A 27,676-nucleotide genomic window follows, 5' to 3' on the forward strand; every position below is an offset into this window, starting at 1 on the left:
TGCTACTAATTATCTGGTGGGGGGAAAAAAGAGATTTGTCCACAAGTGAGGCAGTGGCAGTGGGACTAATGCTTAGGGATTTTTAGAGTCAGAACTATGACATACTCAACTTGACCTCTTTTTTGGTACTTCATACCAAAACAAAACAAAAACCTTCCAAATGCATCATAGACATTTTAGCTCACCAAGGACAAGAATAAATGTGAAGAAGTAAAAATGAGGGAGAAGAAATGATCAAAGAGGAAAAGAAAGACCAGAGAAGAAGGAAATTTGTGATAAGGGGAAAGATAGATGAGGGAGGAAGAGAATATGGGAAAGACTCCAAAAGGAATCACCAGAGGGAAGAGCATGGGAGCTGCCCTCAGTGCGCCCGTCCCAGCACGTTCCCAGGCTTCCTGGCCCTGCGTCTGCCCTCTGAGGCGGCTGGATCTGTTCAAAGGTTTGTCAGAATTGCTCTTTTCCTGGCCCCATGGTAGACACTTGACCACATCGCCACTATTCCTGCCTGAAGTCCGTTCTTCATCTCAGGTTTTATTTGATGGCACTCTCTCCCAAGAGTTGTCCCCCAAATCCTGTAAGATACATCTGACTGTAGGGTGTCTTTTGTTGAATTTGTCTTTCTCTTCTCTTGTTTTATCTTCATCAGTGAAGTTTTCCTCCTCGTTGTTTCTAAATTGATATATTTAAATAACCTGATTACATGTAATTTTAGGGTGCCTGTACCATATACCCCAAAACGGCCACGCATGCTCGCGCACGCTCACACCCACATGCACACTTGTCAAGTAGGGTGCACTGGGGTTGGCATAGCTGCACCCCTTTCTCTTTCAGGCTCAGTGGTTTTGAGAACATTGGAAGGCTATTGTCTGGGAAAGGAAAATGTTCTTACGTTTTATTGAACTTGAGGACACAACAAATAAAGCAGATCATACATTTTAAGTTCAATCGTTGTTTTTCCCCTTCTGTGGGAAAATATTTTTCCTGTCGATTACTCACATAACAGCACTAATTTCCGGAGCACCTTCATGAACACACCCGTATGCCGAGGCCTAGGTGATTGAGGTTGTAATGCCACCTCTGGATACTTGAGACATTGATACACATCCCTGTCCAAGTAAACTGACACGCGTAATCCTTCCTTTGGTTGGATGCTCTGTCCTAGCTTAATCAGAAGTTGGAGCGCTGTTTGCTCTTTATAGCCCTGATTTTCAACCAAATAACCGTTGAAATACATTGTTCACAAGCAGCTATTTGGCCTGGATGGTCTCGCCAGGGTGATCTCACTCTGTAGTACGTAGCTTTTCAGCAGGTCACAGTGATGCCCCATTGTTCTCAGGGACCTTTCAGGCTCTCTTTGAAGACTGTCTCCCCTCCCCTGTGCTACGGCCACTTGTCCTTAGCCTGTTGGGATGTCCCTCTGCAGATTCTGCTGTCATTCATTCTGAGCACGTGTTCAGCCTGGGCATGACACGGCCTGGACCCAGCGCTCAGAGCAAGGGCTTATGCTTCTGACCTACTTCTTGGAGCATCTTCGCGATTGACTGAAAAGGGTGATGTCTCTTCCCTGGAAGAGAGTCTAGAGTGTTAACGTTTGGACCATGCCTTCGAAACCAAAGTCCTTAGGTGTTAAAGGATGCTTTTAACATCAGAAAGCTAGTGAAATCACAAATTAAGAGAAGACACGTTACCTTGACTCATATGTTAAAGGTGGCATGCTGAACAGCATCTCAGTGCAATAAATCTTAGCATTAAGATAGTTAAAAATTTATATCTAAGCCACCATGATTGTTTTAAGGTTGAAGATTTTATGTAGTTATTTGTTGAGGATAAAAGACTTAAAATTTTCGTGTTAGACTAGCATATATGAGCTTTTCGATGGAAGGACATTGTTGCTTGTGTTGAGGTGGACATAGGGCAAACCCCCAGTTGTACTTCCTTATGGCAGCATAATTCACTTAAACACCAGATTTTCAACCATAGACTGACACTGGTAGTTAAAATAATTCTTATGGTGGCTAAAGTCAATGATCCTGTATTGCATATTTGAAAATTTGCTAAGAGAGTAGGTCTTAAAAGTTCTCATCACAAGAAAAAGAATTGTAACTATGTATGATGACGGAAGTTAACTAGATTTATAGTGGTGGTCATTTTACAGTATATACAGATATTGAATCATGATGTTGTCTACCTGAAACTAATAAAATGGTGTATATCAGTTATGCCTCAATTATTAATAAAAGAATTCCTAATACCTCATGATATATCCGAAATGTCCTCCTCTTTCGTGAAACACATTTTCCTCTTTAGATAACTTTATTTTAGAATAGGGTGTTTGACACCTTAAATGTATCAGTGGCCTGTCTCCAGCTTACATGGTTTCAGTGGTTATTTCTCCTTGGGGGATTTTCCGTGGCAGGGCCAGTGGTGTGCATCTTGTCAATTCTTCCACCTCTTGCCTGTCTTTTAGGGCATGGTTGGTTCATTTGGTTTTGCAGTTCATTGTCCTCTTGCTAGAATTGATCGTTAACTTTAGATGGTATTTAGAACGTGCTGGTAGGAACAGAACCGCCATTCAGTATAGGGAGATCCCTATTACCTCACACCCGGATCCTTTCAGTAGCTCCCTTAATGGCTTCCCACTGGTGTTCTCCCCACTTTCTAACCCATCCTATACACCAAGATGAATCCTCCTAAAATCCTGTTTTTATCTCACTCCAAACTCTGTAGAGGCCCCGCTGGCCTCCAGGGTGAAGTCCATACCGTTTAGCCAGATACCTCTTCCCACAGCCTGGTTCCCAGTTATTTTCCGGCCCTCTCTCCATAATTCCCTCTCCAGGTCATGTACCTGCAGAGGCAGCCTGTCTGCTGTCCTCTGTACCTTGTGTATTGTCTCCTTTCTTTGGCTCCTGGCCTTTGACTCTGTCTCTGCTCATCCAAATCCTACGCATCCAGCTTTCAAGTTCCAACAATTCTTTCTTTTCCTTGCAGCATTCACTGTCCTTATCATAGATTCTCTTTGGTTATGGTTGGTTGTTTATACATCCTGTTCACCGCCCTCCACCCCAATTTGTAAGTTCCTGCAAAGTGCAGCATGTGTAAGCAAGGAATGGAGTACTGCTAATTTTGTGGCTCTGTATGTAACCGGAGCTTTAAGATTGTGGTCTATGGTCATTGAATGAGATGCAATTGGCTAGTTATTTATTGTAGTCTGTCCTGTGTTAGTGTCAGAGGATCTTCATAAAATAGGTTTCATTGAGTGTTTGTTGAATACATAGATACGTTAAGTTTATTTTGTTCTTCAGATGGGTAAATTTTTTTAGCATTTAATTTAACATGTTAGCATGTATCTAGGGTTTGGTTTGTTTCTTCTGGACAAGAAGAAACACATTCAGAACGCCCTAGAGTCATATCTGGACTGTCCTGAATTGTGTGGTTTGCTGATTAGATCATGGCTGTGTGCTTAGAGCTGAAAAAGTTGGTGGCCAGGTCATTCTACCAACCACATTGGAAAAGTTCTCCTAAGTGTTGCAGGAACTGTTTGGAGACTCGATCGGTTAACAGTTTTCTGTTGCATTTCATCTCTTGAGGATACAGAGGACAGAAAGCTCCAGTATGACAAAAAATAGCTTCTTGCTGAGACCAACTAAGCATTCTTTTTACGAATATTCAGCCAGTTGTCAACTCTCCCTTGATCACGCCATCGTTACTACTTATATGCATCTGACACCAGACAAAAAGAATAAACGAAAAAGGTAGAAGACTTGGGTGGGATTTCCTTCTGCGCTTAAAGTAGGCTTGTCACTCTGCAGGGACACAAGTGTCTGGTTTTAATAATCTCATATGTCACTTGCAGTTTACTATTAGGGAAATATAAACCTGCTTCTTGGACCTTTTTAATTTTTGAAAAGATTTTGAAATGTCACTTATGCCCTTCTTTCAGGAAAGTCGTGGGGGGGGGGGTGTTAACTCGCTAAATGTCATTATACTGCTTAGTTTTCAGTTTCAGATTAATAGCAGGGGGTAGCCGTTTTTCAAAGCAAACAGGCTGTCTTGTTAGTTCGTTTAGAAAAAAAGCACTAATTCTTGACGGTATCCTGAAATATTCTGCACAAGGTGACAAATGGCAAGGGTCATAAAAAATTCAACATTTATAAAAACAAACTAGCTGGGTCATAGTGTACATTTTTAAAGGACCAAGGCCAGAACTTTGAGCCAAAATGTTCCTTTTACCGTACTAATTGAGTTACACACCTTGGTATTATATTAACCCGTAACACATCTATCTGTGACTTTCAGGGAATATATTTTCATGCAGCTGTTTTGATTTGTGGTCTCTAATATCTTTGCCCACTTCTGCAGTTCTCATCTCAGATACTCAGTGCCTCTGGAAAGCAACTGCATCTTAGGAACTCTAGATGATCAGCAGTGTAAATGCTTGTTTTTTTAACATGTGTGTATTTGAAGGGGGCAGTTTGGGGGTGTTATATTTGGAATAATAAGAATTTTTATTGTATTTGGGGATTTTTTTTTTCTTATTCACAGGCAGGTTTTTCAGAATATCTGAGCTATTGTTTAGTGTGCCAACTCTAAAATGTGAGTCAAGGTAGCCTGTATTCTGTTCTTAACTCATGACTAACTAGCTTTCTGATCTTAGGAGAGTAGAGCTATTCCAGCATTAGCTCTTTAACAGCTGAGAGCCTTGGCGTCTAAGGTATCTTCCTGCTTCAAACGTAGATGGTTCTTTCTTCTCTTGTCTCAGTAGTTTTGATGCTGATCAATATGGCATCCAATGGCAGTCACAGTTTGTCATTACATACATCCTTTTAGATGCAACATGCCTGTACTTGGTTTAAGATGCTTGAGGGTGGAGGTCACTTTTCTGTGGACCGGAATACAATCACTCAGCTCCTCATTCTGAACAGTTGCTAGGAGCTTTCTAGCATCTGATCAAATGATGGATAAATGGAAATCATACTCACAGGAGGATGATTTTTAAGCCAGAAAGATAATATATATACTTAAAATGACCGTCATAACCGTAAAGCACGCACGATATCATGTCAAACAGTTAATAATAGTACTCTGACTTCCCAGCAGGCAAAACCAAAGCAAAATCATGAGGTTGCTTTTTATTCCTGGGTCCAAACACAGAGAAGGATCTGCCTGGTGAGCTCCAGTGGGAAGAGTCAAAAAATTCTGTATTCAGGAGACAGCTCTTCCCACTGTGGCTTTTAGGCAAGTCTCCTTGCAACTGTTTTTTGTGTTTTTTTTTTAAAGGTGGGTGTTAAACTGTACTATTTAACTTCACCTAGCCATGTAGGCTTTCTGATATGATTATGTAGTTTTAGATCTTTAAACGTGATAAAGGATGTTAAAAACTGTAAGCTGACATTTTGATTACATCCATTTCTGAATTGGTGAAAGGCACTTCCCAGTGCGTCAAGGGATTCTAGCTAGAATTTGAAATTCCAGAGTTCTTTGCTTCATGAGCCCAAGCTAGCCAGGCCCACGGAGTGAGTTGGAAAGAGGTCTGATTCAGCACGGCCCCTCCAGCGGCCAAATAATGGCGTCTTCGCATCCTCCCTCAATCATCCTGACAGGAAGTGAGGTGGCTTATTTGCATCCTGTCTTGTGTGCTCTGTTGCTTTCAATCCTACGATTCATGGTTTGGGTGCATTCTCTTCTTTCCCTTCCTCCTTTCTGAGGCTTCCTACCCTCCTCGCTTTGTCCAGACTTCTGTTCATCACTAATTAGCCCCACAGTCTTATCACTTAACTTCTTTTCCTTGGTCAGGTAAGCTGGAAGCTTTTTACAGAGGCTAGAGATTTTTTAAATCCCCTCCCCTTCAGGGTTGCAAGGGAAGTGGGATGTTGTGAAGGCCGGGTACTTCTTTGTGTCTTTCTTACCAGTGGACATTGCTGAGGATTTTTTTAAAAATAATTTTTGTTTTTCTACTATTATACTTTTCTACCCTCAGTTTTTCTTAGAATGCCGTGGAGTCACAGCTTACTTAAGGCTTGAGTTTCAAAATCACCATGTGAGTTTTATTTGTCAATTATACCTCAATAAAGCTGAAAAAAAAGAAATAAATGGATATGTGAGACCAAGATTTCTTTTGTTTCGGTTTATTCTTAAGAGTTCAGCACTGCTAGTTTTTCTTCCATTATTGGGTTAGAAGGTTTCTTTAGTTGAGCACTAGATGAAATGTTGGCTTTCATTTCAGGATTTGTGAATGAAAACTATATATCTTGAACCAGTAGAATTCCATTCCCTGGGAAGAGATGTTCCTTCTGTGAGGGCATGTGGGAAATGAGACAGAGCGAGCCGCCCCAGGCTCCTGCAGGGAGGAGGTGAAAACCTATGCACGGTTTACATTTCTCTCTCCCCACCTCAGCCGGAGTGGTTGGACTCACATAAGCGAGATGTGCTTATGCTGCGTTTCCACCATCCTCTCCTCTTTAAAGCACCATCCACGAGATGAAGATGCCCAGCGACTTTCTGACTTAGCCATTCGTAGGCAGGAAATGAGAGCCAGTGTGGTTTGGTTAGCGACGGTGAGTTGAATTTGTTTTGGGAAATGGCCCACCTCGCCCTCCATCTTACCTATTTGAATCTGCCAGGTGAGTCTGCCAGGAAACAGCCCAGTGGATGTTGCCAAGTGACAGAGAGCGAGGGAAGCCCTATGGCATCTCTAGTCATTGCAAACCCACCACCGGTGCCAAGTCAGGCAGAGAGGGAACCTCGGGCTGCTGTGCAGTATCTGCCCCTGGCAACCAGGTGTCACCTACACGGCGTTGTTTCCAAATGTTGTTTAATGTGTGCTTGTAGCATCCTCGTTATTTGGCAGCAGAACATACACATTTATTGAATTTCCTCTGGCCCAGCTATAGAGTTGATTAAAAATGAATGAGTAATAGAAGAAACGTCGTGGTACATGGAAGGCATAAAGTGTGAATGTGAGTGGGGGCTTAGATCTATCATTTCGCCCATCGCCTTAAATTTACAAAGAAGAAAACAGACCCCCAAAGGTTAAGTAACTTGGCCAATTCCATGAGTTAGCAGCCAAACTGGAATCCAGGCTTTAATTGTCTGATACTGTTTCATTGCTTTTTCTATTACACAGAATTTCTGAGTCAAATTGTGTTCCACAGGCCCGGCAGGATTCCCCCAGCCTGGTTACACACAGGAGGCAATTCTAAAGGGAACGGAATGAGACAGCTACAACCTCATTCTTGGTTTGCTGGTTTACTTTCTGTTTGAAGTGGAAGCTGAAGTTGAAGTCCTGCTTAAAGTTTACTGTCACCATCATTTGTTTGGTGTTAATTAGCAAATCAGATTATGTGGGACGGGGTCCTTCAGCTCTGTCTTTAATAGAGAACCTGCCGGGAAGGGTGCAGTTAGCTGACAGCCTCAAGATGCAGCAACTTTGGGATCCAACACTGTTTTCTCCTAGGCCTGCTCTCTGCAGGCTGCTGACCGGAGTTCTAGAGCTGGGCCACTTTGCCTGACCCAGGGTTGCTGTCATGGGCAGTCTTTGCTCTGCGGCTCCCCATCGGCCTGGCCGAGGTTTTCTCAGAGCTGCACGGTTGTCCCCCTTCCTTCTTTGTCTCCCATCACGGGTGTCAGACCTACAGCAGAATCCAAGGCTCTCTCGCTTTCTCCTTCTATCCTTACCCTTCGCCCTGATAAATCTCTCCTACTTCTGACTTTGTCTCAGCATCTGCATCCCAGAGACCCTGAACTGACATGGTAGGTAGCTGGATTCGGAGACATTTCTAGAGTATTCTGCATTAACCATTACAGGACATCTTGAATAGTGTTAAAATTAACTACAAATGTTTGGTTAGTCATTTTTACATGGTCTTCCCTTAAAGTCAAGACAGCATGACAAGAAATAAGGTCCAGGAGGAGTGGGGAGTGCTCTGCTGTCGAGGGCGAGGATCCCAGAACCAACTCTCTCTCCCTGACCTTAAGGAATTCCCTTAGTCCACACAAAGAGCTTGGAGCCTCACTTATTTCCTGTAAAATGAACTGGATGATCTCTGGACGCTTCTTTTCTTGCTCTGAATGTGAAATAGATCTCAAAAGAAGAGGTTGACTCTGGCCCATTGGTCCCCGTAATACAACCATTCACTCTAAATGTAAATAGCACAAATACAAGTTAATACAAAGAAAAGGAATCCAGACGTTGTGCAGTAATGGCCTGCATGTTGTTGTTCAGTTTATTTGTCAGATCAGTGATGTCACATACTTTTGCACAAAGAGAAGAGGTTAACTCGCATCTCTGGGAAAGTGCTTCGATGATTTTTAATCTCCGTCGTAAAACAGATGAGTTTTAAGTGCCTGGAAGTGGAAGCCTTATTCTTTCCAGTATGGAATAAGAGATAGAGACATTTTAGTCTAATGGCATCTTAAGTTACATAATTCCAAATGCATAGTGCTCCCTTCCACTCTGTACGACATCAGCTGTGGTCTACAGTTGAGACCACTCTGCGTTTGCATGAAAGAACACCCGTCCGTGCAGCAGCTGAATTTGATACCAAAAGCCCTTCCTGCCCCGCGTCCATGTATGTACTCATGGCTCTTTGTACCTCTTTCAATTATAATTGCTGTCCTTCAAGTTTCTAAGCCTACTAATGGTCTATGACCTAGAGGCCTTGTGTTTCCTAGTACTCGGTCTTCTAGAACTTTGTTTTCTTTGTTAATTACTGAATTTGTTCGACGTGGTCTTTTCCTCTAGACTCGATACACGTTTACATTCACTTGTGTCTTTCACAGACACGCAGTGGCTAAAGCTGGTCTCATTGGAGAAGATAAAGCTGCTTGTTCAAGGACTCTGGAACCCTAACAGTTCACTTCACTTTGGATTCCGCATTGATTTACTATTTCTTCTGTGCTGGGTAGCATGCTGGGTGTTTTTATTTTTATTTTTTTAATGGATGTTGGGAGAGGAGCCCAGAATAGATGACACTGAGCTGGTGAGGTGATATGCTTCAGCACCTTTCGTGTCGAAATTTCGTGTTGAAATATCATGTTGCTTTGTAACATGAAACGTGTACATTATAATGGAATCACAGCGTGCCTGTTTTCAGGAATGATAATGTAAAATATTTAACCACACGTCTGTCATTGTCAAAGCCCAAGCAGAAGAAACGTTAAATAACCAGTACGAGTTCACGTCAACGGGACATCACTTCTGTCTGAACTGAACATCAGCTACGTGGATTCACAGTCTTTTATGTTACATGGGCGTGCCTTCTGTTGTTACAGGGAGCCATAGAAAAGACAGAACTAATGTACGCATTGTATGCTTTTCCTACTTAAGTCAAACATAATGAATTAAAATGTCCTGTTTCCTCTCTTACTGGGATAGGATTCACTACTTTACACATGTCTGAGCCCCTCTTGCTGCCTTTATACATTACACCTTTGTCGTACGACCCTATTGCCGGGTTACAATGCAAGCAAGTCTCCAGCCTAACTGTATAGTACAGACAGTTACTGAACAAAAATTTGTTAGCAAGCACGTACAATATGATTCTTGCAACCCGCTCTGTAAAACTCAATGAAGTCCCAGTTCTCTGTTCTTTGAACTACTTTCTCTGCAGGAAAGTTTCACCTGAGGCAGGTGACGCTGCTTGTAGTTGGTCTCAAGCTTCTTAAACCATTGGTTGTCACCTAGGGACACTTTTGCTTCCCAGAGGACATTTGGCAATGTCTAGAAACAGATTTGGTTGTCACAGCTCAGAGTGGGGGGTGGTACTACTGGCGTCAGAAAGGGAGGCACGCTGTTAAGCGTTCTGCAGTGCATAGGACAGCTCTTCACAATGAAGGTTGATCTGTCCCAAAATGTCAGTAGTCCGAAGGCAAGAATCTCTGTCTTAAACCAATGGCTGTTTGGGGGTCAGGAGTAGCCATTCCTAAAGTCAAAGCTACAGACCTTGTTCTCATCACCACTCGTATTTATAGAACCTGTTCACCAGCAGAGGTAGGAGTATCTTTATAATAGGTTACCTAACCCTTATATCTTTCGGTAGTTTTCATTTCACTAATAAGAACCTGTATGTAACATTTATCATGCTGGGTAGAGAACCATTTTCACTAAGGAAATCTCATTTCCAGCCGTCACTGTGCTAAGTAGCAAAACCTCCTTGGCGATGACGGCATGGATGAGGGAAGCCTTGTCGTACCGGCCTCTCCTCTTTGCGCTTCCAATTCTGCGCTTCCAATACGAGTGCTTGCTGCTCGCTCCTGGATTGTGTGTGCTTCACATGCTGGTAGCACCTAGTTCGGAGCTTAACCTAAGTAACTAAGTAACGCGAACACATAATGTCACACTGTGTGGGCTGTCGTGTTTTGAAGTAAATCACAGATGCTGTGCCAGAGTTGTTTCCCAGAAGCTGTGTCTACTTACTTCCTACAAACTCTTCCCCCCCAGTGCACTTGATTTCATTCTGGCTACCGTGTCCGGAGTGTCTCCTTTGTGGAAGGTGCAGACCTAGGTCAAGCCAAACATACAGACAGAGAAGAGTAAATCCCTTTTCCCATTTCAGAGAGTTTACAGTTGAGGAGGGGGATGGTGGGTAACTAAAAACCAAAAGTCAAAGAAACTTACTGAAAAGTTTCGCTAGGTGCAGCAGAAGGTGAGGTAGCAGGGGAATGGCTTGGCAAATACTATGTGGAGGAAGTATCATTGGAAAGGAGTTTTGGGACCTGAATAGGGCCTGAGGTGGGTCAATACATGGTCACATGGTGACTTAGCCGAGCTCAGCTGGGCGTCTGGGTCTCCTGACTCCCCGCCAAGTAGTTTCCTTGCGTGTCCATATAAGTTCTGAATTAGAGAAGTAAACGTACGGTTTAAAATATGTTTTCCTCTCTAAAGCTATAGAAGAAAGCTTGCGAAATTTGTTTAATTCCACCCGGTGCTTAATTTTGCTTCTTTTGTCCAGTACTATAATGTGCACAAATGTTATATGAGAAATTCTGGGGAAATTTAAAGCACAGGAGCACGAGGTTGCTTTCTGTTCTAAATGTATGTACCTAACAGCCTCCTCTCTTCATTCATTGTTGGCTTTACTTTTTTATTTCAAACACCAGTTACCTTTGCCTCTGCTTTTTTCCCCCAAAAGAATAAGCAGATAAGCCTCAAAGTGGCAGAGGACATAATTCAGTAGGCTGTTTCCAGAATGTTTTCAGTATGAAAAAACTGACATATCGACCCGGATTCTTGAAACTCTTTTTGGGAAAAGAAAACAAACAAACAGATGGGTTTGATCACATCCTGGCGGCTTGGGTATGAGTTCCAGATTTAGGATGGAGAAGTCTGCTGGAAGAACGGTCTGTGTCTTCACGTCTTGGTCGGTAGTCAACTTATATCAGGCCTTACTGTGTTAGTGAGTGGACATCCGTCTAGTTTACCATTTCAGGCTGGGTTTGTTCAGAGCTTATGTTCCTGCCTGTAAGTGGTTATTGAAAAGTACAATAAATTTGATAATAAGTCGGGCCTCATTTCAAGTTCACCTAGATTTGAAAGGGAGTTACCTTTTCGGAGGTTACCTTCTGGTGTGGTTCAGAAAACAATGCTCCGAGTATAATTCCTTGTTTATCGATGCCTCTTGATAAAGGCTCAGTGAACCCTGAGTAATTTCTCCTTTATAACAGAAGTCTACTATTCAGCCAATTGAATACATGGCTGCTTCAATTATTTTGTTACGGCTAATTGATATTCCCAGTGATCATGTTCTAGAGCTTCCAAATGTAACAGTACCTTACAAGTTTCTGTTCTGGTTCAGCCCCCTTGGATATTTTGGTTCACTCTCTTTGTTTCATGTCAGCATATAGTGTTTATTAGGTTTCTATATACCGTCCTTTATTTGTAGTTCTGATAAGGAATAAAGCTCTTTTCACTGTTCTTGTTTGCTTATGTGAGTTGTAAGATAGATACATGGATGGGTGGGTGGGTGGATGGATGGATGGTTGGATGGATGGATGGATGGATGGATGGATATGAGAGAGAGAGAGAGAGAGAGAGAGAGAGAGAGAGAGAGATTTTGCCTACCACAGATTGGCCATATCATTGTGAAAGATTAAATCTTTCCCAGTCCATTATATGTGTGTTTCAGATTTGTTACAAGATTTGGAATGACAGGAAATGAGTTATAGGGAGTTCCTCTCTGTATTGATTTATTGGTCTTGCCTTTTCTTAATCCTCATAATCTCTGGCTTCATAAAACCACCCCATGGAAAATCGAGCAGCTTTCTGCTTTGTTTTCTACCTTGAGCTATGATCCTTGAGCACTGACATATCAAGGAACTTTGTCATTTAAAATGTACAGGCTTTTTCATAGCACAGAATCTTTCCTTACCGTGCCTTGTAATTGGTGTGTGAAGTAACAGTGTGGCCTCAGAACTTAGAGATTCTGATGTCACTGGGTTCTCAATGCCACGTACCCCATGCAATACCTCAGTTCCCAGGAGCAGTCAGGCCTGAGAGAGCTGGGCTACCACAATGCCAAGACGTTTTTACTCTGACGATTTCCCTAGGAGCGTACATGGGAAGGTAAAGCCCCTACTAACACAATATGTCACATCCACAATCCCGCTGACCTCTTTACATCCTTATTGTAAGCACTTTCAAAGACATTTTCAGGATACCTCCTCTGCCACTTTGGGGCATGTCTGCTTATTCTGTAGATAAAAAGAAAGCATAGGCAAAGGATAATGGTTTTTTAAATTAAAATGAAAGTCAACGATGAAGGAAGAGAGGAGTTAGTTAGGTACATAAACTTTTCAGTCCTTCCTGAAAACAGGCAAGTCTTCCAGGAAGGAAATACACATATACTTCATTTTGAATCTAGCCACCAACACTGAGTTAAAACATCAAAATGTTTATGTGTCGGATTTCTTAAAGGAAAGCTGATTTTCTTATTTTCTTTGTTTCTCTTGCATGTAGGACGTTCTAGTTTTCCATAGTGATCCACGAAAGCACTTTCTGTCATGTTTTCAAGCCCAATCGTGTTATCCCAAACCTAACAGGATCTGAAAACTAATCAGTGCACATTTCTTGTAGTGTGAGGGATAGCAACAGGAGATGGGGAAATCTTTTTATAGGCTTGTTTTTCGAAGGACTGCTTCTACTGTGACGGTCCTGTTGTACTCTTTGTTTTTCCGTGTCTGTTCACAACAATTCTGTATCTTTTACAGAGTGACACATACAGGCTTTATTTCCTTGCCCTTGGTTCGCTGCTTTTTCTTGAGTTGAGTGTGACTGTCCACCCTCGCCAGCTATTAGCTTAGTCAGTGTATTCCAGGCTTATTTAAGTTTTAGGATTCATATTGTGTGACTTTCCCTCCCAGCACCACATTAACTGTTTCAAAGCGACGCGCCAGTCACGTGTGGTGGCCATGTTTCTTGCTTTGTTATTCTCCCCAGCAGATATCAAACTATTGATTGATTCTCTTGGCCGTCTCCGGAAAGGTGTGTGATGTTAGACTATAGTTTAGTGTTTTCAGGCCTTTGGAGCTAGTTCTTTAGTATGTATATCTGACCCCTTGGCATGTTGCATTAAAATTTTTCAAGGATTACCTCTAAAAATGTGAATGAGGAATGAAGATCCTTTATTTAAGTTGTAATCAGCTCCTCAAAATGAAATTTGTTTGTGGACCCTCAGGAGGCTCAAGCTTGTAGTATTGAATTAAAAAGGGGAAAAAAATCTCACTGCACCTGTACACGAACAAAAGAAACATTTAGTGCAAGTGCTTGAAGAACCATGGTGGGTAATGTCATTGAGTGGGAGAGAGAGTAGAGTGCTAATACATTAAGAATTTAGTAGATAAAATAATTTCCATGCTATAAATAACTGTTCAAGTTGTTAAAACAAATTTTTTTGGTCGTTAATATGCTCACTCTCCTGGCTTTTTTACTATATTATGTTTCCATCTCATCGTCAGGGATAAATGTATGTGATATTAATGTTTAAAAATATTTTTCTGATTATTGAAGTAGTAATTGTTCATTATAGAAAATTAAGAAAATAGCGAACAGTCCAAATAAGAAAAATATCCCACTACACATATCATATCTAATATTAACACCTTAGAATACTTTATACTTTCTTCCATGTCTGTATAACTAGGCACTCAACTTTCCCTGTTCCTCATTTTTTGCTCCCCCCCATTTAATAACCAAAATTAAGAACTTACCGTACATACTATTTTACTGCCTGTTTTTTTAACCCGCACAATATTTTGAATTAAAAAAATTAACCATTCTATTAAAATATTTTTGAATGGCTCTCAGTGTTTGATCATTATGGCTGGAGTAAAATCTTTGTAATCGATATCCTGTTGTTAGACCAAGTCTTATTTACACAAACGTCTGCTGTTCCCACTTGTTTGTTGTGTTAAGTAATGCTGGCTGCATTGTCTTAGATATAAAGCCGTGTGTGCTCTTCTTAATATTTCCTAGGATTAAAAGCCTAGCATTGAAATCGGCCAAGTGATAAACAGATTAATAGTAGTCGAGAAATATACACGCATCCATCCATATGTTTATGTGTAGTTACTTTGATAAGTTTCAGTATGCTTAATTTGTACTCACTGTGTAATTTAATTCATTCTTTGTAATATACAGTTCTACAGGTTTTGAGAAATGAATGCAATTGTGTAACCACCACCATAATCAAGAAGCAGAATGGTTCCCTCACCTCAAAACATTTCTTCCTGTGTCCCTTGACTACAAAGTATGTTTATTTTTAATTTGGAAAATGTAAAGAAGAACTAGAAACCACCCATAAGCCCACCACTGGGCTGCTCTGTTGACATTTTATTTGAATACCTTTCCGGTCTTTCTATTTTTCCTCTTCCCTACAGAAAAAAGAGAAGAAAGAGAGATCATGCTGTCCTTCCTCTTTATAGTGTTTTTTCCTTTTTTCCTTAGTATATTTTGAGTGTTTTTATTTCACAATTAGCTTGGTTTTTGCTTTTATTTCTTTGCCATTCTAAATCACCCTATCACGAACATCTTTGCATATTCCTATAATTACTGAAGAAAAGTCCTTTTATATATATATATATATATATATATATATATATATATATATATATATATATATATATATATGTAGTGTTCGGATTTCAGTGACTGTGTACATTTTTCAGCCGTATTACATTTTGTCAAATTAATTTAAAAAGTAGTTACACCAATTTATATTCTGACCGACAGTGTATACAAGAGCCAATTTTCCTGTATCCTTGTCAATATTATTTTATTTTTTGTCAGTTTGATAAATGAATAATGGTATTTCATTGTTTTCATTTTCATTCTTTGATTTCTTGTGGGGTTGAGTTTTCTTTTTCCATTTGTTTATTTTTTGTATTTTTGTGTGTGAATTACCAGTCTAGATCGTTTGTGTATTTTTCTTTTGGCTTTTTTGGGGGAAACCTGCAGGTGCTGGGATGAGGTAGAGGGAATTAATGACATTAATTCTCACAGCAACATGTCGGAATTTCTTTTCCTCTTTCTGCCATTTGCTTTTCATTGGGTTTAATGGTTTTTCAATTTTATGGAAGGTCTCATAAGTCCTTTCTTTTTCATTTCCTTTATTTTTGGGGGTCTGGGTTGAATTCAGAAAGGGCTTTTCTCTTCCGTCATGCATATTTTATTCACACTTAGCTTTGTGAAACATTCACTCTCCCGTTAACTTTTTCTTTTATGTGCCTGACAAACTAGTCAAGTTTTTCTGTGTTGTACTAAGAAGCCATGGATTATGTGCTTGCATATGAATATATGTTTGTCAAATGTTAATATTGTATTTGTTTTTATTTATTCACATGCTTTCAAGCAACAGGAACTTTTCATTGAAATCTTCTATTTAAACTTAACAATTCAGTCCCACTTAAATGTGTCCAAAGTTAAGCGAGTCCCTTTTGTCCCCCCCATTGCTTTCTTTGGTTTGCATTCTAGATAGATATTATGCATCAGATTTCTCTGTGATGTTAGGAAAAAAACAGCAGTTATATTGTTAAATAACTTTGTTTGTTTGTTTTTAACATGCTGCAGGACATTGATGTCAAAGTAAGTAGGGAAACAATGATCGATACATGTGCAAATGGGTTTACTTAAGCTGAGCCGATCAGTTGTGGAGGTCACGCTTCCACTGGCTGAGGCAGGCAAACTTGATCGCCACAGGGTGGGCATGCCAAAACACATCCTTAATTTTTTCAAATTCCTGGTCAGGTGTGTATTCAGCATTCACTGACTAAAGAATATGTTAAAAACTTTTCTAACTTGGGCTGATATAGGTCTGTTCCCTCCCAGAAAGTTCCCTTAAATGTAATAATCAAGATACAACTAACTTTGAAAAATGCTTTTTTTTTAACTGATCTTGAAAAACATCCGTAAGTAACCATCTTTATCATTATGTTTTTCAAGAATCAAAAATATTGTGTTTTCATTCTGTAAAAAAAAATATCCTGTAAATTAGAATTGGGATTACTGAGTTTTTAAATTACTTTATTATTCATTTTTAATTATTCAAGTAAACATTTATAGTAGTTTTTGCCCCTCGTTCTAAAGACAGCTACTTCATAGAAAAGGAAATAGACCAGTACATGTATTTATATGCAGTTTTCACTGGGTAATTTAAGGGTTCTCAAACACACAGTTTATGTACACAATGCTCTATAGGCATTTTGTTGTTGTTCAAGAAAGGTTAATAGCCATGTGTCTTATGCCCAGAGTAAAATCAAAGTTTTATTGTGCAAAATATTAATCCTTGAAATTACTCTCTGAAAGAGAAGTTAAATAAAACTGTCTGTCTCTGCTGGGTTATGATACATTTGGACAAAGTAGGACACAGCTGTTACAGTAAAAAAAAAAAAAAAAAAAAAAAGTACAACCCCCAAAAGACAATATAGACTCATTCTTTACATTTAAATACAGCAATCATCATCTTATTAATGGTTTTCTATGGCAGAGGCCTAATAGTTTGCAAAAATCTTGAGCTTTGTATACTTACTTCTAATGTAATTTATACTTGACTTTTGCTATGCTGTTGCTTTTTCTTGATATAGTATATTCTTCGTTTCTTTTTTTAGGCGAAGCAGCTGGAAGAGAAAAATCGAATGTTAAAGAAGCAGGATACATTCTACAAAGAGCAGCTGGCTAGACTGGAGGAGAGGGTATGCCGATTTCTTACCATTGATTCTCTTCTATTACCACATCTGCAGCTTTCCCGTACCCTTATCTAAAAATCAATAAATTAGAACTGTAACTGCTTTTCCTAGTAACAAAGTCACCAGGAAGTGAAGAAAACAAGCAGGTAGGCCATTCTCGCAGGGAACGTCATTTCTACTTTGATAGTTTGGGGTATGGTTGTGTTATTTTGTTCATTGACATATTTGGCCACTCACAAACCTCCCTCAAATATTTTGCTTTAAATGTTTGGAAACCGCACTGCATCCTGGTCACACAGGAGAGAGGTACTCTTAACTCTCCCAAACATGGACTAAACTTGAGTACGTTCTTAGAAATGATAGTGTCATAAAGGATATGTTGTCTTTATGAAAATTCACTGAATTTGTGACTAAGAAATGAAGGTTCCTTTCAGGAGGGGTGGACAAGAGCTGGATAGCAGAACTTAGGGAGAAATATCAGGAGGAATTGAGGTAACGCTTCTCATCACCATGGATCTAGAATTGGACAGAGATGCTAAGGAGGGATTCAAGGCTGAAACAGAATGTAAGGATGGGAGTTTGAGCCCCTAATCAGTGTACTGTTCAGTACAGTAGATTTGTCTAGAATAATTTCATACACAGACCATGAGATGATAAAGCTAGCTTTTCCTCCCCTTTGACTGAAACCCCCAAGATTTGATTTGTTTGGAATAGGATGCTTAGTAAGAGTGTAGGTAAAATAAGAAATACATTACTACACCCCATTCAGCACGATTACTTGTATGTTGAATATGTTCAACTGTCTCTGTGTCACTGAACTGAGTGCTTCTTCTCATTTCATTTTCTCATTCAGCAGATATATACTTCAGCACCTAATATATGTCAGGCCCTGGTCTAGTGCCAGAGATATGCTATAGAAGAAATGAACTCAACTTCTGCCCCCTTGGAACCTAAATCCCGTTAAAACCCAACACATATATGAATGGGAGATTGAGATGATATGGCAAACCCTAAAGCAAGGGGAAGGGAGTCCCAAGGCCTAAGAGTGTAGATTTGGGGGTGGGTGGAAAGGGAGGCCCTAATAGGCTGGCATCTGGGGAGAGGTCTGCAGGAATGGGGAGACGCCAAAGCCCTGTATAGGGGTGTACTTAACATGTTCAGAAAGGCCAGAGGGTTTGTGAGCTGGAGAGTATTCGGCTGCTGTCTTGGCAAGAACTTAAGCCAGAAAGACCTAGTTAGAGGTTCTGGCAGAAGCCCAGGTAAGGGATGGTGAAGGCTTGGGCCAGGGTGCTCAGCCGTGGAAGGACAGAAATTCGTTTGGATATTTCAGAGGTGGAGCTGACCAGATTTGCTGGTGGCTTGGACCATGAGAGAAAGAAAGAACTCGAAGGCAGTCTAGGTCTATGGCTTTACAACTAGAAGATGTGTTTTCCATCAGGGAATACTATTGACTCACGGATCTGGATGTGTGTGTGACGGGAGGAATCAGGAGTTTGATTCTGGATAGGGGAAGTTTGGGCTCTTCTGAAGACATCCAAATAGAGGTGTTCAATAAGCAAAGAGTGGAATGGCTTAGAGCAGAAGTCAGCACATTTTTCTGGAAAGGGCCAGAGAGGAAACAGTTTAGGCTTTGCAGGCTATGTGTGGTTTCAGTCACAGCCGCTCACCTCTGCCGCTGTAATGTGAAGGCCGCCGTCGCCAATATGTCAGTAAGAAGTGCGCCCATTCATGGACACTGAAGTTTGAATTTCATATAATGTTCTCATGTCACAAAACGCTCCTCTTTCGATTCCCCCCGCCCCCCAACCATTTAATAATGTAACACCGTTCTTAGGTCTGTACTCAAAACAGGTGGTGGACTGGCGCTGACCCGTGAGTTGGGTGTGGGCTGCAGAACCCTGGGCTAGATAGAGCACAGGCTCTGACGTCAGACGGCTGGGATGCAAACCCCTGAACTGGCATTTATCTGCTGTGTATGTGGGAGCATCTTCCGGAAACTTCCAGTTTCCTCCGCTGTTAAATGAGGATATAATAGTACTTTACGTCACTAATGGGTGAAATGAGCGAAGTCCCATAAAGCACCTGTACTGGTGTCCAGCGCTGAGTAACGGCTCAGTCAGTGGTATTTCTTATTTTACGTCGGTCCTTCCAGAGTGCGGCGTGTGCCACATCATTGTTAGCTGAACAAAATGGATGGGAGGGGAAGTTTTGAGGTGATGTACCCAGCACCTGCTTTCTCCCCGCCCAACCATAGTTTTCTTTGCCATCAAGAAGTACTGTGCTTGAATTCGTCCTTTTTTGGATTAAATATTGGTGCATTTTGAACTCATCAGTGATCACTGGTAGGTACAAGAAAAGGCACTGCAAAGTAGTCACCCAGTTCTCGTAAATTCACCAACTGGATGGTGGTAATTCAGTGGTTGGTGTGTGGAACTGAGAGCAGTTGTTCTTGGCAGACTGAGCTTGTCTGCTCAGCGCTGAATAGTTACTTTGGGCTTCAGGATAGAACAGGTTGTGGGAGACGAGCCAAGAGGGACATGTATGATGATATTGAATGATTGTGATCAGTGTCTTCTTACTTGGGGGGGAGGGAATATATATATATATGTATATGTATATGCACACACATATTTTCCCTTTTGAAGATGAGGCTGGGAAGTAGTTATTTAGGAATTTTAACTGAAAGCTGAGAAACACCAGTGAGCTTGGAAGAATCCTGAGGTGGAATTATCACCCTACTATTTGTTTATACTAAATAATTCCATATTTGATAACATGTCCTAGAAAGAACGCTGGACTGCAAGTCAGAAGTCATGGCTTTGTCTTCTAGTTATTTGACACTTCACCTAATCTCTGTGGTCTCTGGCTCTTCATTTATAACGTGGGGAGAATTCTGTTTCTCGCTACATTTGTGAGTTATTGGGGGGGGGGGGAGCAGAGAGGAAGATGTATTTTAAAAAGCTCCTTGGAAACTGCAAAGAACTTAACAAATATAAGCTGCTGTCATTAAAGAATATTTACTTGCTTTCCATTGTGCATAAGATACTAACAGTCGTAAAATTCCTTTAGTTATTATTCAGCTTCCCGGTGTCTTCTGCCCATTTCTATGAAATCCTGTTTTTGTTTATTACTGCCATTCCTAAAATACCCAAGTTGAATTTCACCTACGGTAGGAATATTTGAGAGACATTCAGGCCCCCAATGCTGAAGCATTTTCTACACTTAATGCAAGAGATTATAAAAAGGGTTTTTCTTGTATTGTGGTAATAGTGAAAAGTACACTGTCTAACCGTTTCTATCAGGAATTCTACACAGTTTATGTGCGAAGACGGAAAAGTGCTCAATCTAATAGCACATCATATAAGAAAAACTGATGATAGCATTATAACTTGCAGAATCATCTTCACTTACTATGAAACTCGGGTTGCCTGTGTTTACAAGTGGATATAAGTACACATCTTTCTCTGTTTTAACATCATACTAATCAACTAGGTCCCAGGTAGTGGATCAGTAATAGAGAGGGGACGTCGAGTCTTACAGAATCGTTCCAAGGGAGGTTGCTAAGGTTACCTTACCACCTGCCCGTCTGCTGGATTAACAAGCACAGGAACTGTCTGTCTTATCACTTTGCAGTGACTCATCATCTTAATCACCTGAGCATTTCATTTTCATTGACCTGATGCAGAGTTCTTTTTGAGAATATGAATCCAAGTCCACTGAGCGTGTGAAATACACTCAGTTCTATAACATAGCTTGGCTTGCCTCTTGGATCTATTTCAATGAACTCTTTTTCAAGTAGGTCTTCCCTTGTGTGAATGGAGCTTTCTCCTTCCAGGGATTTATGTGGGCTAGTTGACCAGGAGTCTGAGATCATTTTCTCCTTTCACTTGTCAGGAGTAGTAAGTATAATTTACCTGGACACCAGCTCCACACTTCTTAGCACCTGTATTCCATCCAAAGCAGCAACGCTTTCGTGAGAAAGAAGGTCAAAGCCATCTGAAAAGTTTTTCACGTCCTTAGTTCATTGTAAGTGTTGCTAACTTGATCAAAGAACGTTGACCGTGATGCCAAGTAAATTTTTATATGGTAAGAACATTAGAGTCATCGCAGGTAAGTGTGTGGCCCGAAAGCGACTTGAGTTATTAATTCCTGGTTGTTGACACAGGAGACTTGGAGAGAATTAATTCCTAGTTGGTGATTTGATGAGAGGAAGCCCAGGGCAGCTTTCGAAGACAAGGTTCTCCAGTGTTTTTTAGAAGCCTTCTTCGAGTCCTTCAGGGACTCCTCCGTGATGCTTCATACACCTCTCTCCATGATGCCGTGTTTCATGATGCTTGAGGCTCGTTATCTGTGTTTATCTTGTAAACTCCTTGAGGACAAAGGTCAATTTCTTATTTCCATATTTTCCACAAGTCACACATAGTAGGAGTCCAGTGAATGGAGCCTCGGGTTCCTAAGCTTAGACCATAAAGTTATATCTAAACAATTAGTGTACAGTTTGTAAATACACACGGAATGTTTATGTCTTCTTCACTAAATCATGTAAACCACTAATTTAAATCTATGAGAAAAATCACATTTAACTTTGAATATCCCGCTACTTACAGCATCGTCACCATCCTAGTAACTAACAGTAACATTTATTGATTATTTGCACTGTGCTAAGCGCTTTGCATGGATTATACCCTTTTATCCCCGCAAACAACCCCATGCAGCTGCCAACTCTATTGTTTAGGTGACATCCTAAGGCTTCGAGGAATTTGCCCCAGAAGGTACAGCCACAGCGCGATTTGGATGTGAGCCAGGTCCAACACCTGAGCTTTTCGCTTTTATCCAGCTCTGTTTTTAATATTTGCCAGTTGTGCACTTAAGAAGTTAAATCCTGCTGATTGTTTTGTTAGTTCTTTGGGTAGTAAATTAGCTCTTTTTGGCTTCTAATACAACATTTTAGGGCCTGATGTTGTAATTTGATTAATGCTATCTCATAACCTGAAATTGTTAAGCATTCGAAATGCATAATTTTCTCCCCAGGAATTGGCACTTCCTGGGAAACTTTGACCAAAAGGGAATAAATACGGCCTATTACCTAGCAACTGCAGCATGATACCCATAAGACTTATTTTAATATCTAGTTGTACTTCTTTTCCTTTGAAGTGAGACATTTATAGTCATTTGAGCAGTTTAAAAATATTTTTTAGGTGTTTTCATTCATTCATTGATTCGTTCGTTCATTGCCATCTCATTCTATCCCTAGAAAGAAAACAAACTTTCTGTTACTTTTAAAAAATGGTATTGATGGGTATTTCTTTAGAGTCTGGATTGCCTGCATGTTTTTCAGGAAAGTGTGTATTTTCAGTAGTCTGTTAATCCTGGGGGGGTCGGAGTGAGAGGAAGGAGCAAGACCCTCATAGGAGAGGGCAGAGCCCAGATTCTCCCAGGGATCTTCCAGGATGAAGGACCCTTTTCTCCCCAAGACATCTTGGAGACATGCGTTCTTTGACAATTAGTGTGTCTTGTCTTACATGCCTAACTTCTCAATTATGAACTTCAATCAATTGGCTCCACTGTATCCACTCGGCTCTTGGCTTTCGTAAGAGTGATGGGGTTTGGCACAGCGTGAAGACAACTTGAAAAGCCCTAGTGGCTTGAGGAGCTGAGGGAGATCAGAGAGCTGAGTCTGATACAGTTAGTGTTCAGATCAACAGGGTAGTGGGGTATGTATTGCTTTCAGTTTACATTTCAGCCACAATTTTCATACACGCTGCAGTGAGAGCCACACAATTAAGAAGGAGAGAAATGTATGAGCTGGGCAAAATGAGAGCAACGCAAAGAGATTGGTGAAAAAAAAATAAATTATCATTAAGAAGAAATGGACTTTACTAGTTTGTCACCTGTGAAGAGAGTTGCTAATTAAATTCTAAGGTCAAGCTTACATCAAGTGAGCAATTTTTAAAAGCCTTTTTACTTATGGTGGTTGGCATATCTTCTGCTGTATCATAAAGTGTCAGGCTCATCTGTATGATTAATTGGCTTTTTTGATTGCTTGACTTCTTCCTTGTCAATTAGTACCTTCGTTTCTGTATTCCTCTGTGCAAAGCTTGGGGGGAAAATAATGCCCACAATGATAACAAAGGGACATGACAACAGAAGAAATCATGGTCAGCTCAGTGTGCGCCTTATGGGGAAGAAATTATGATGCATCTTTACTACCAGATGAAGTCTGTCATTGTAAAAATATTTCATTGAGTGAAGCTGGGTCAGCCTTTTCAAGAGATTAATAAGGATAAAAACCACAGACCACTGACATCTGAGATCCGAGAACATAAACAATCCTTTTTGGGGATAGGGAGATGAACTCAATTTATGGGATTAAAAAAAAAAAAATCCTGTGCTATTTTCCCCCTACGGTGCTTCCTAAACAGTTGTCAATGATTCTAGGATACAGGGGTGACTAATATACACTAAATTATTGTGTATGCTTTGGCCATGCAATGTTATGTAGCAAATTGAACACAATAGTTAAAAGCATAACTTCGTGGTAGATATGCCTCAGGAGGTTATGCTAGTTTGCATTTGTCAACCTGGAGAGGTATATTGTACTGGCTTCCTCATTCATCTTGAAATCAAGGCAGGGTCCCTGCAGTTTTTGGAGTTACCAAGAGTTACAGAAACAGAGAGGGTTCTGTGATCCAGGAGTTTGGACATGGCAGACAATAGCAGCTGATGTCACTTGTAATTGCAATGCCATTCCAAATGACAGAGATGCTAGTAAAGTGGTTTGCAGCATGTACCTTAAGTTAGTCTCAATTTTTTATCATTAACAAATAATGAGAGTTCACATAAATACTTTTTGATGTTAATTGTTAGATAGAACAATTCATAAGGCCCAGTATCACCTTACCTTTGTTAACATAATTGACAGTTATTTACAACTTAGGTTCAAAGACTAAACCCTTCCTGTACTCTTACCGGCCTCCCTAAAGGAGGTTTATCACTGCATATATTCCAAAAGTAGCAAGCAGGATGGACTTTTTTTTTTTTTTTTTTTAATCTATTTCATTCTCTGAGGCAGGAGAATCAATACACTATAGTGGAAATGGGGGTCTTATCCTTAATTCATTATTCAACAAGTCCACCAAACACATTGGCTTTCTGTTAACCTCTTTGAATTTTCTAATGGGAAATGTGGTTTGGGTAACCTTGAAATGCTCTTTTAAACTGGCTTTAGGGGTATGAGACTTCCATTTTGGTTCTGGGGTGAGCTCGTAAGGGTGCATCTCATTAAAATAATCCCCTTACCTGGAGCCAGGTTTTCCGTGCCTAACTTAAGAGGACAGATTTGCAAATCATGGGATCAGCACTTAATGTGCTGCTCTCTTTACCATGTTGGCTGTCAAGAAGTATTAACCTTAAGGTAAGATGAGAGCAGGGAGCACAAAACTAGGAGATGATGGCACACAGTACACTAGGTATTAAATAGCATTATCCACCCTGCTTGTTACAGTAAATAGGATTTCAGTATTGTGATGTGTCAGGGTTTTCAGTGAAATCACATTTCCAAGACACTAAACTGCCATCCTCTGCCGAGCCGCTTTATTCTGGGATCTTTCTTTCATATTAATCCTGTTGGTAGGAAATACTTGTACCAATTGTGCATGGAAATTATAATTTAATGATCTCTTCCTTTTCTCTATTCAGAGCTTAGAATGGACCACTGTGCTTTGCAGTGCCAGCCCCAGCGCTCTGAGGAAGAGATAATATACAGTTGAGCTGTTAAGCCCAGTATTGCCTTTTTGTGAGCACTTGTAATGTTCGCAAGTGCCAAGATGCCAACAATATGGGTTGCATACTTTCTCAACTCTTCACATTTCTTTTACGTTGTGAAAGACTCAACGATAACATAATTAGAATCTGTTTACCGTGACAGTTTTTTTTTAAACGATATGCTACTTGAATGTGTAAAGACAAGGTAAGAAATAAAGTGTTATGCAATCCAGACAAAATTAATTCCACTTTTAAAGAGTCTGTTCGTTTTGCCTAGGGAGGCTCAGCAGGTTGTTTTATTTGAAAACAATTAATACCCCCTTTCCTTTCCTTTGGGATCTTTTTTCGATACCGATAATCAAGTCATTCTGTGTTTACTTTGTATGCAATCGCAAATGGGCGAAATCTCTTGATTTTTCTTTGTATCTAATTTCATAATCACTGATTGTTTTGCTTCTTGGTATCTTGTTTATTTATAAATTTCAAATGTACTCCATTATCAGACCTGCCAGTGCGTTTATTTCCCTATCTTACTGAAAAATTAAAATACATGACTATTAATTTTTTTAGAAAGAAATTGCAGGGCTGGTGTAAGAAAATGCTCTTCATTGCAGTTTTATAGTTCAGACCACGAACGAGCTGTGCCTCTATAAGGTATTAACGTTTTAACACATTAGCTTTGGTTAGAAAGATATATTTGGTCTTTACAACATTTGCAAATAGTATTATTAGCTCATTCCATTATCACATCAGAAGTGCCCACACCTGAACTTGACATATAAAGCATAGTAACTGAGGCTAGAATTTAATGAAGGGAATCCAAACCCAGTTGGCAACTAAGATAGAATTTGACTTTGGTCATTCTTACCGGAATTTGGGGGGGTCCGGTGGGGGTGTCGCTGGCTCGAGAGAGTCCTTGGATTCTCTGTTCATTCAAAACCACATTTATTAACTTCCTCCAGTGAGCCAGCCACTGTGCATAGATAGAGCAACAAATGCAGACGGCACAGACGCCCGTTGGCATCTGGTACAGAGCTTCTCATGGCCACAGGGGATCCATGGAGGCTATGCCAGCTTCTTCTTTTCCAGAGCAGAAGTGTTTTGTGAGGAGTAGCCACTACTTTTGTCCCTTAAAGTCCTAAAGATAATGGGATTTAGAGGGGAATTTGGTGGGTTGGAGAAGTCCATCCGGTTCAATGCTCAGGTAAAGACCCAGTTCAACTGGTTGCCTCAAACAGCTCTCTTTGAAAATAAATATTAAATACGTAAGCTCCATAAAGAACAGACCTGTTTCCTCTTTGATCACCAGGGTGGTGCCTGGCATATAATAGGCACTAGATAACTTTTAAAAATTAATGTGGTAGGGAGTGGGATGCGTTCCATGGCCAAAGAATCCTGAGCAATGTTAGGCTTAATTAAGCTGAACAGATTTCTGTACGCCTTCCGAGAGTTTCTATACATTCAGAGCTTCCAGGATGAAGATACCGCGTGCCGTGTTTCAGCGTGACGCTCACACCACAGAATCGTTTTTCTTTCTTCAAGAAACATGCACTTTGTTTCTTGACACACCATCTGAGACTTGCTGTCCCCTGCATAGCGCCAGGGCCTACATTTTTTGAGTCTTTCCTGATTTGTATCCTAGGATGTAGAGGTCAAGAAGCCATAGAATTTGACTGATAAGAATTCCTCATCTGAGGGCCTCTGAGGACCGGCCACCATCCTGGAATTGCCTTCCCTTGTGCTGAGTTGCAAAAGGGTAGACAGATGAGCAAGAAGGTCAAGGTTCTGAAGGTCCCGTGGAATGGGCTTTGTTGTCGTGTTTAAACTTTATTTCAGTTACAGTTGACATTTAATTCTATTTTATATTAGTTTCACATGTAGTGGTTAGACATTTGTATAATTTATGCAGTGATCCCTCCGATTAGTCTACACCTACCTGGTACGATACATAGTTGTTGCAACATTATTGACTGTTCTCTACGCTGTGCTTTACATCCCTGTGACCATTTTAGTAACTGTCAATTTGTACCTCTTAATCCTTCACCTTTTTCATCCAGCTCCTCAACCCCGCCCTCCCCACCTTCTGGCGACCCTCGATTTGTTCTTTGTATCTGTAAGTCTGTTTCTGTTCTGTTTGTTCATTTATTTTTTTCTTTAGCTTACACATGTAAGTGAGATCATACGGTATTTGTCTTTCTCAGTCTGACTCATTTCGCTTAGTATAACACCCTCCAGGTCCATCCATGTTGTCGCAAATGGTAAGATTTCTTTCTTTTTTATGGCCGAGTAATATTCCATTGTCTGTATGTACCACCTCTTCTTTGTCCAGTCATGTATTGATGGGCACTTGGGTTGCTTCCATATCTGGCTATTGTGAATAGTGCTGGAGTGAACATAGTGGTTCATATACCTTTTTTAATTAGTGTTTTGGATTTCTTTGGATAAATACCCAGAAGTGGAATTGCTGGGTCATAGCTAGTTCTAGTTTTCATTTTTTGAGGCTACATTACAAGGCTATAGTAATCAAAGCATGGTACTGGCATAAAAACAGACACATAGATCAGTGGAACAGAGTAGAGAGCCCAGAAATAAATCTACGCTGTTTAATCTATGGCCGTTTAATCTATGACAAAGGAGGCAAGAACATACAGTGGGGTAAAGACAGTCTGTTCAATAAATGGTACTGGGAAAACTGGACAGATGCAGGTTTTTGCAGAGACTCAAGCTACCATCATGC

General features: G+C 40.4%; 1 protein-coding gene across 6 annotated transcripts in view; it reads left to right on the forward strand.

Annotated features, from left to right (window-relative positions):
- Nucleotides 1-27,676, forward strand: part of CHCHD3 (coiled-coil-helix-coiled-coil-helix domain containing 3) — a 250,867-nt gene that overhangs the window by 143,837 nt on the left and 79,354 nt on the right. For 3 of the 6 annotated variants that reach the window (XM_019751007.3, XM_019751025.3, XM_019751032.3), the window contains exons 5-6: nucleotides 16,061-16,075; nucleotides 17,098-17,181. In XM_019751007.3, coding sequence (XP_019606566.1) covers nucleotides 16,061-16,075; nucleotides 17,098-17,181 — 99 coding nt within the window. The remainder of the gene's footprint in view (nucleotides 1-16,060; nucleotides 16,076-17,097; nucleotides 17,182-27,676) is intronic. The other 3 variants (XM_019751017.3, XM_074315354.2, XM_074315355.2) reach the window with 1 other exon arrangement.

The sequence above is a fragment of the Rhinolophus sinicus genome, chromosome 8 (genome assembly GCF_057876585.1).
Source record: "Rhinolophus sinicus isolate RSI-liver-muscle chromosome 8, RSI-T2T, whole genome shotgun sequence".
Classification (NCBI taxonomy): domain Eukaryota; kingdom Metazoa; phylum Chordata; class Mammalia; order Chiroptera; family Rhinolophidae; genus Rhinolophus; species Rhinolophus sinicus.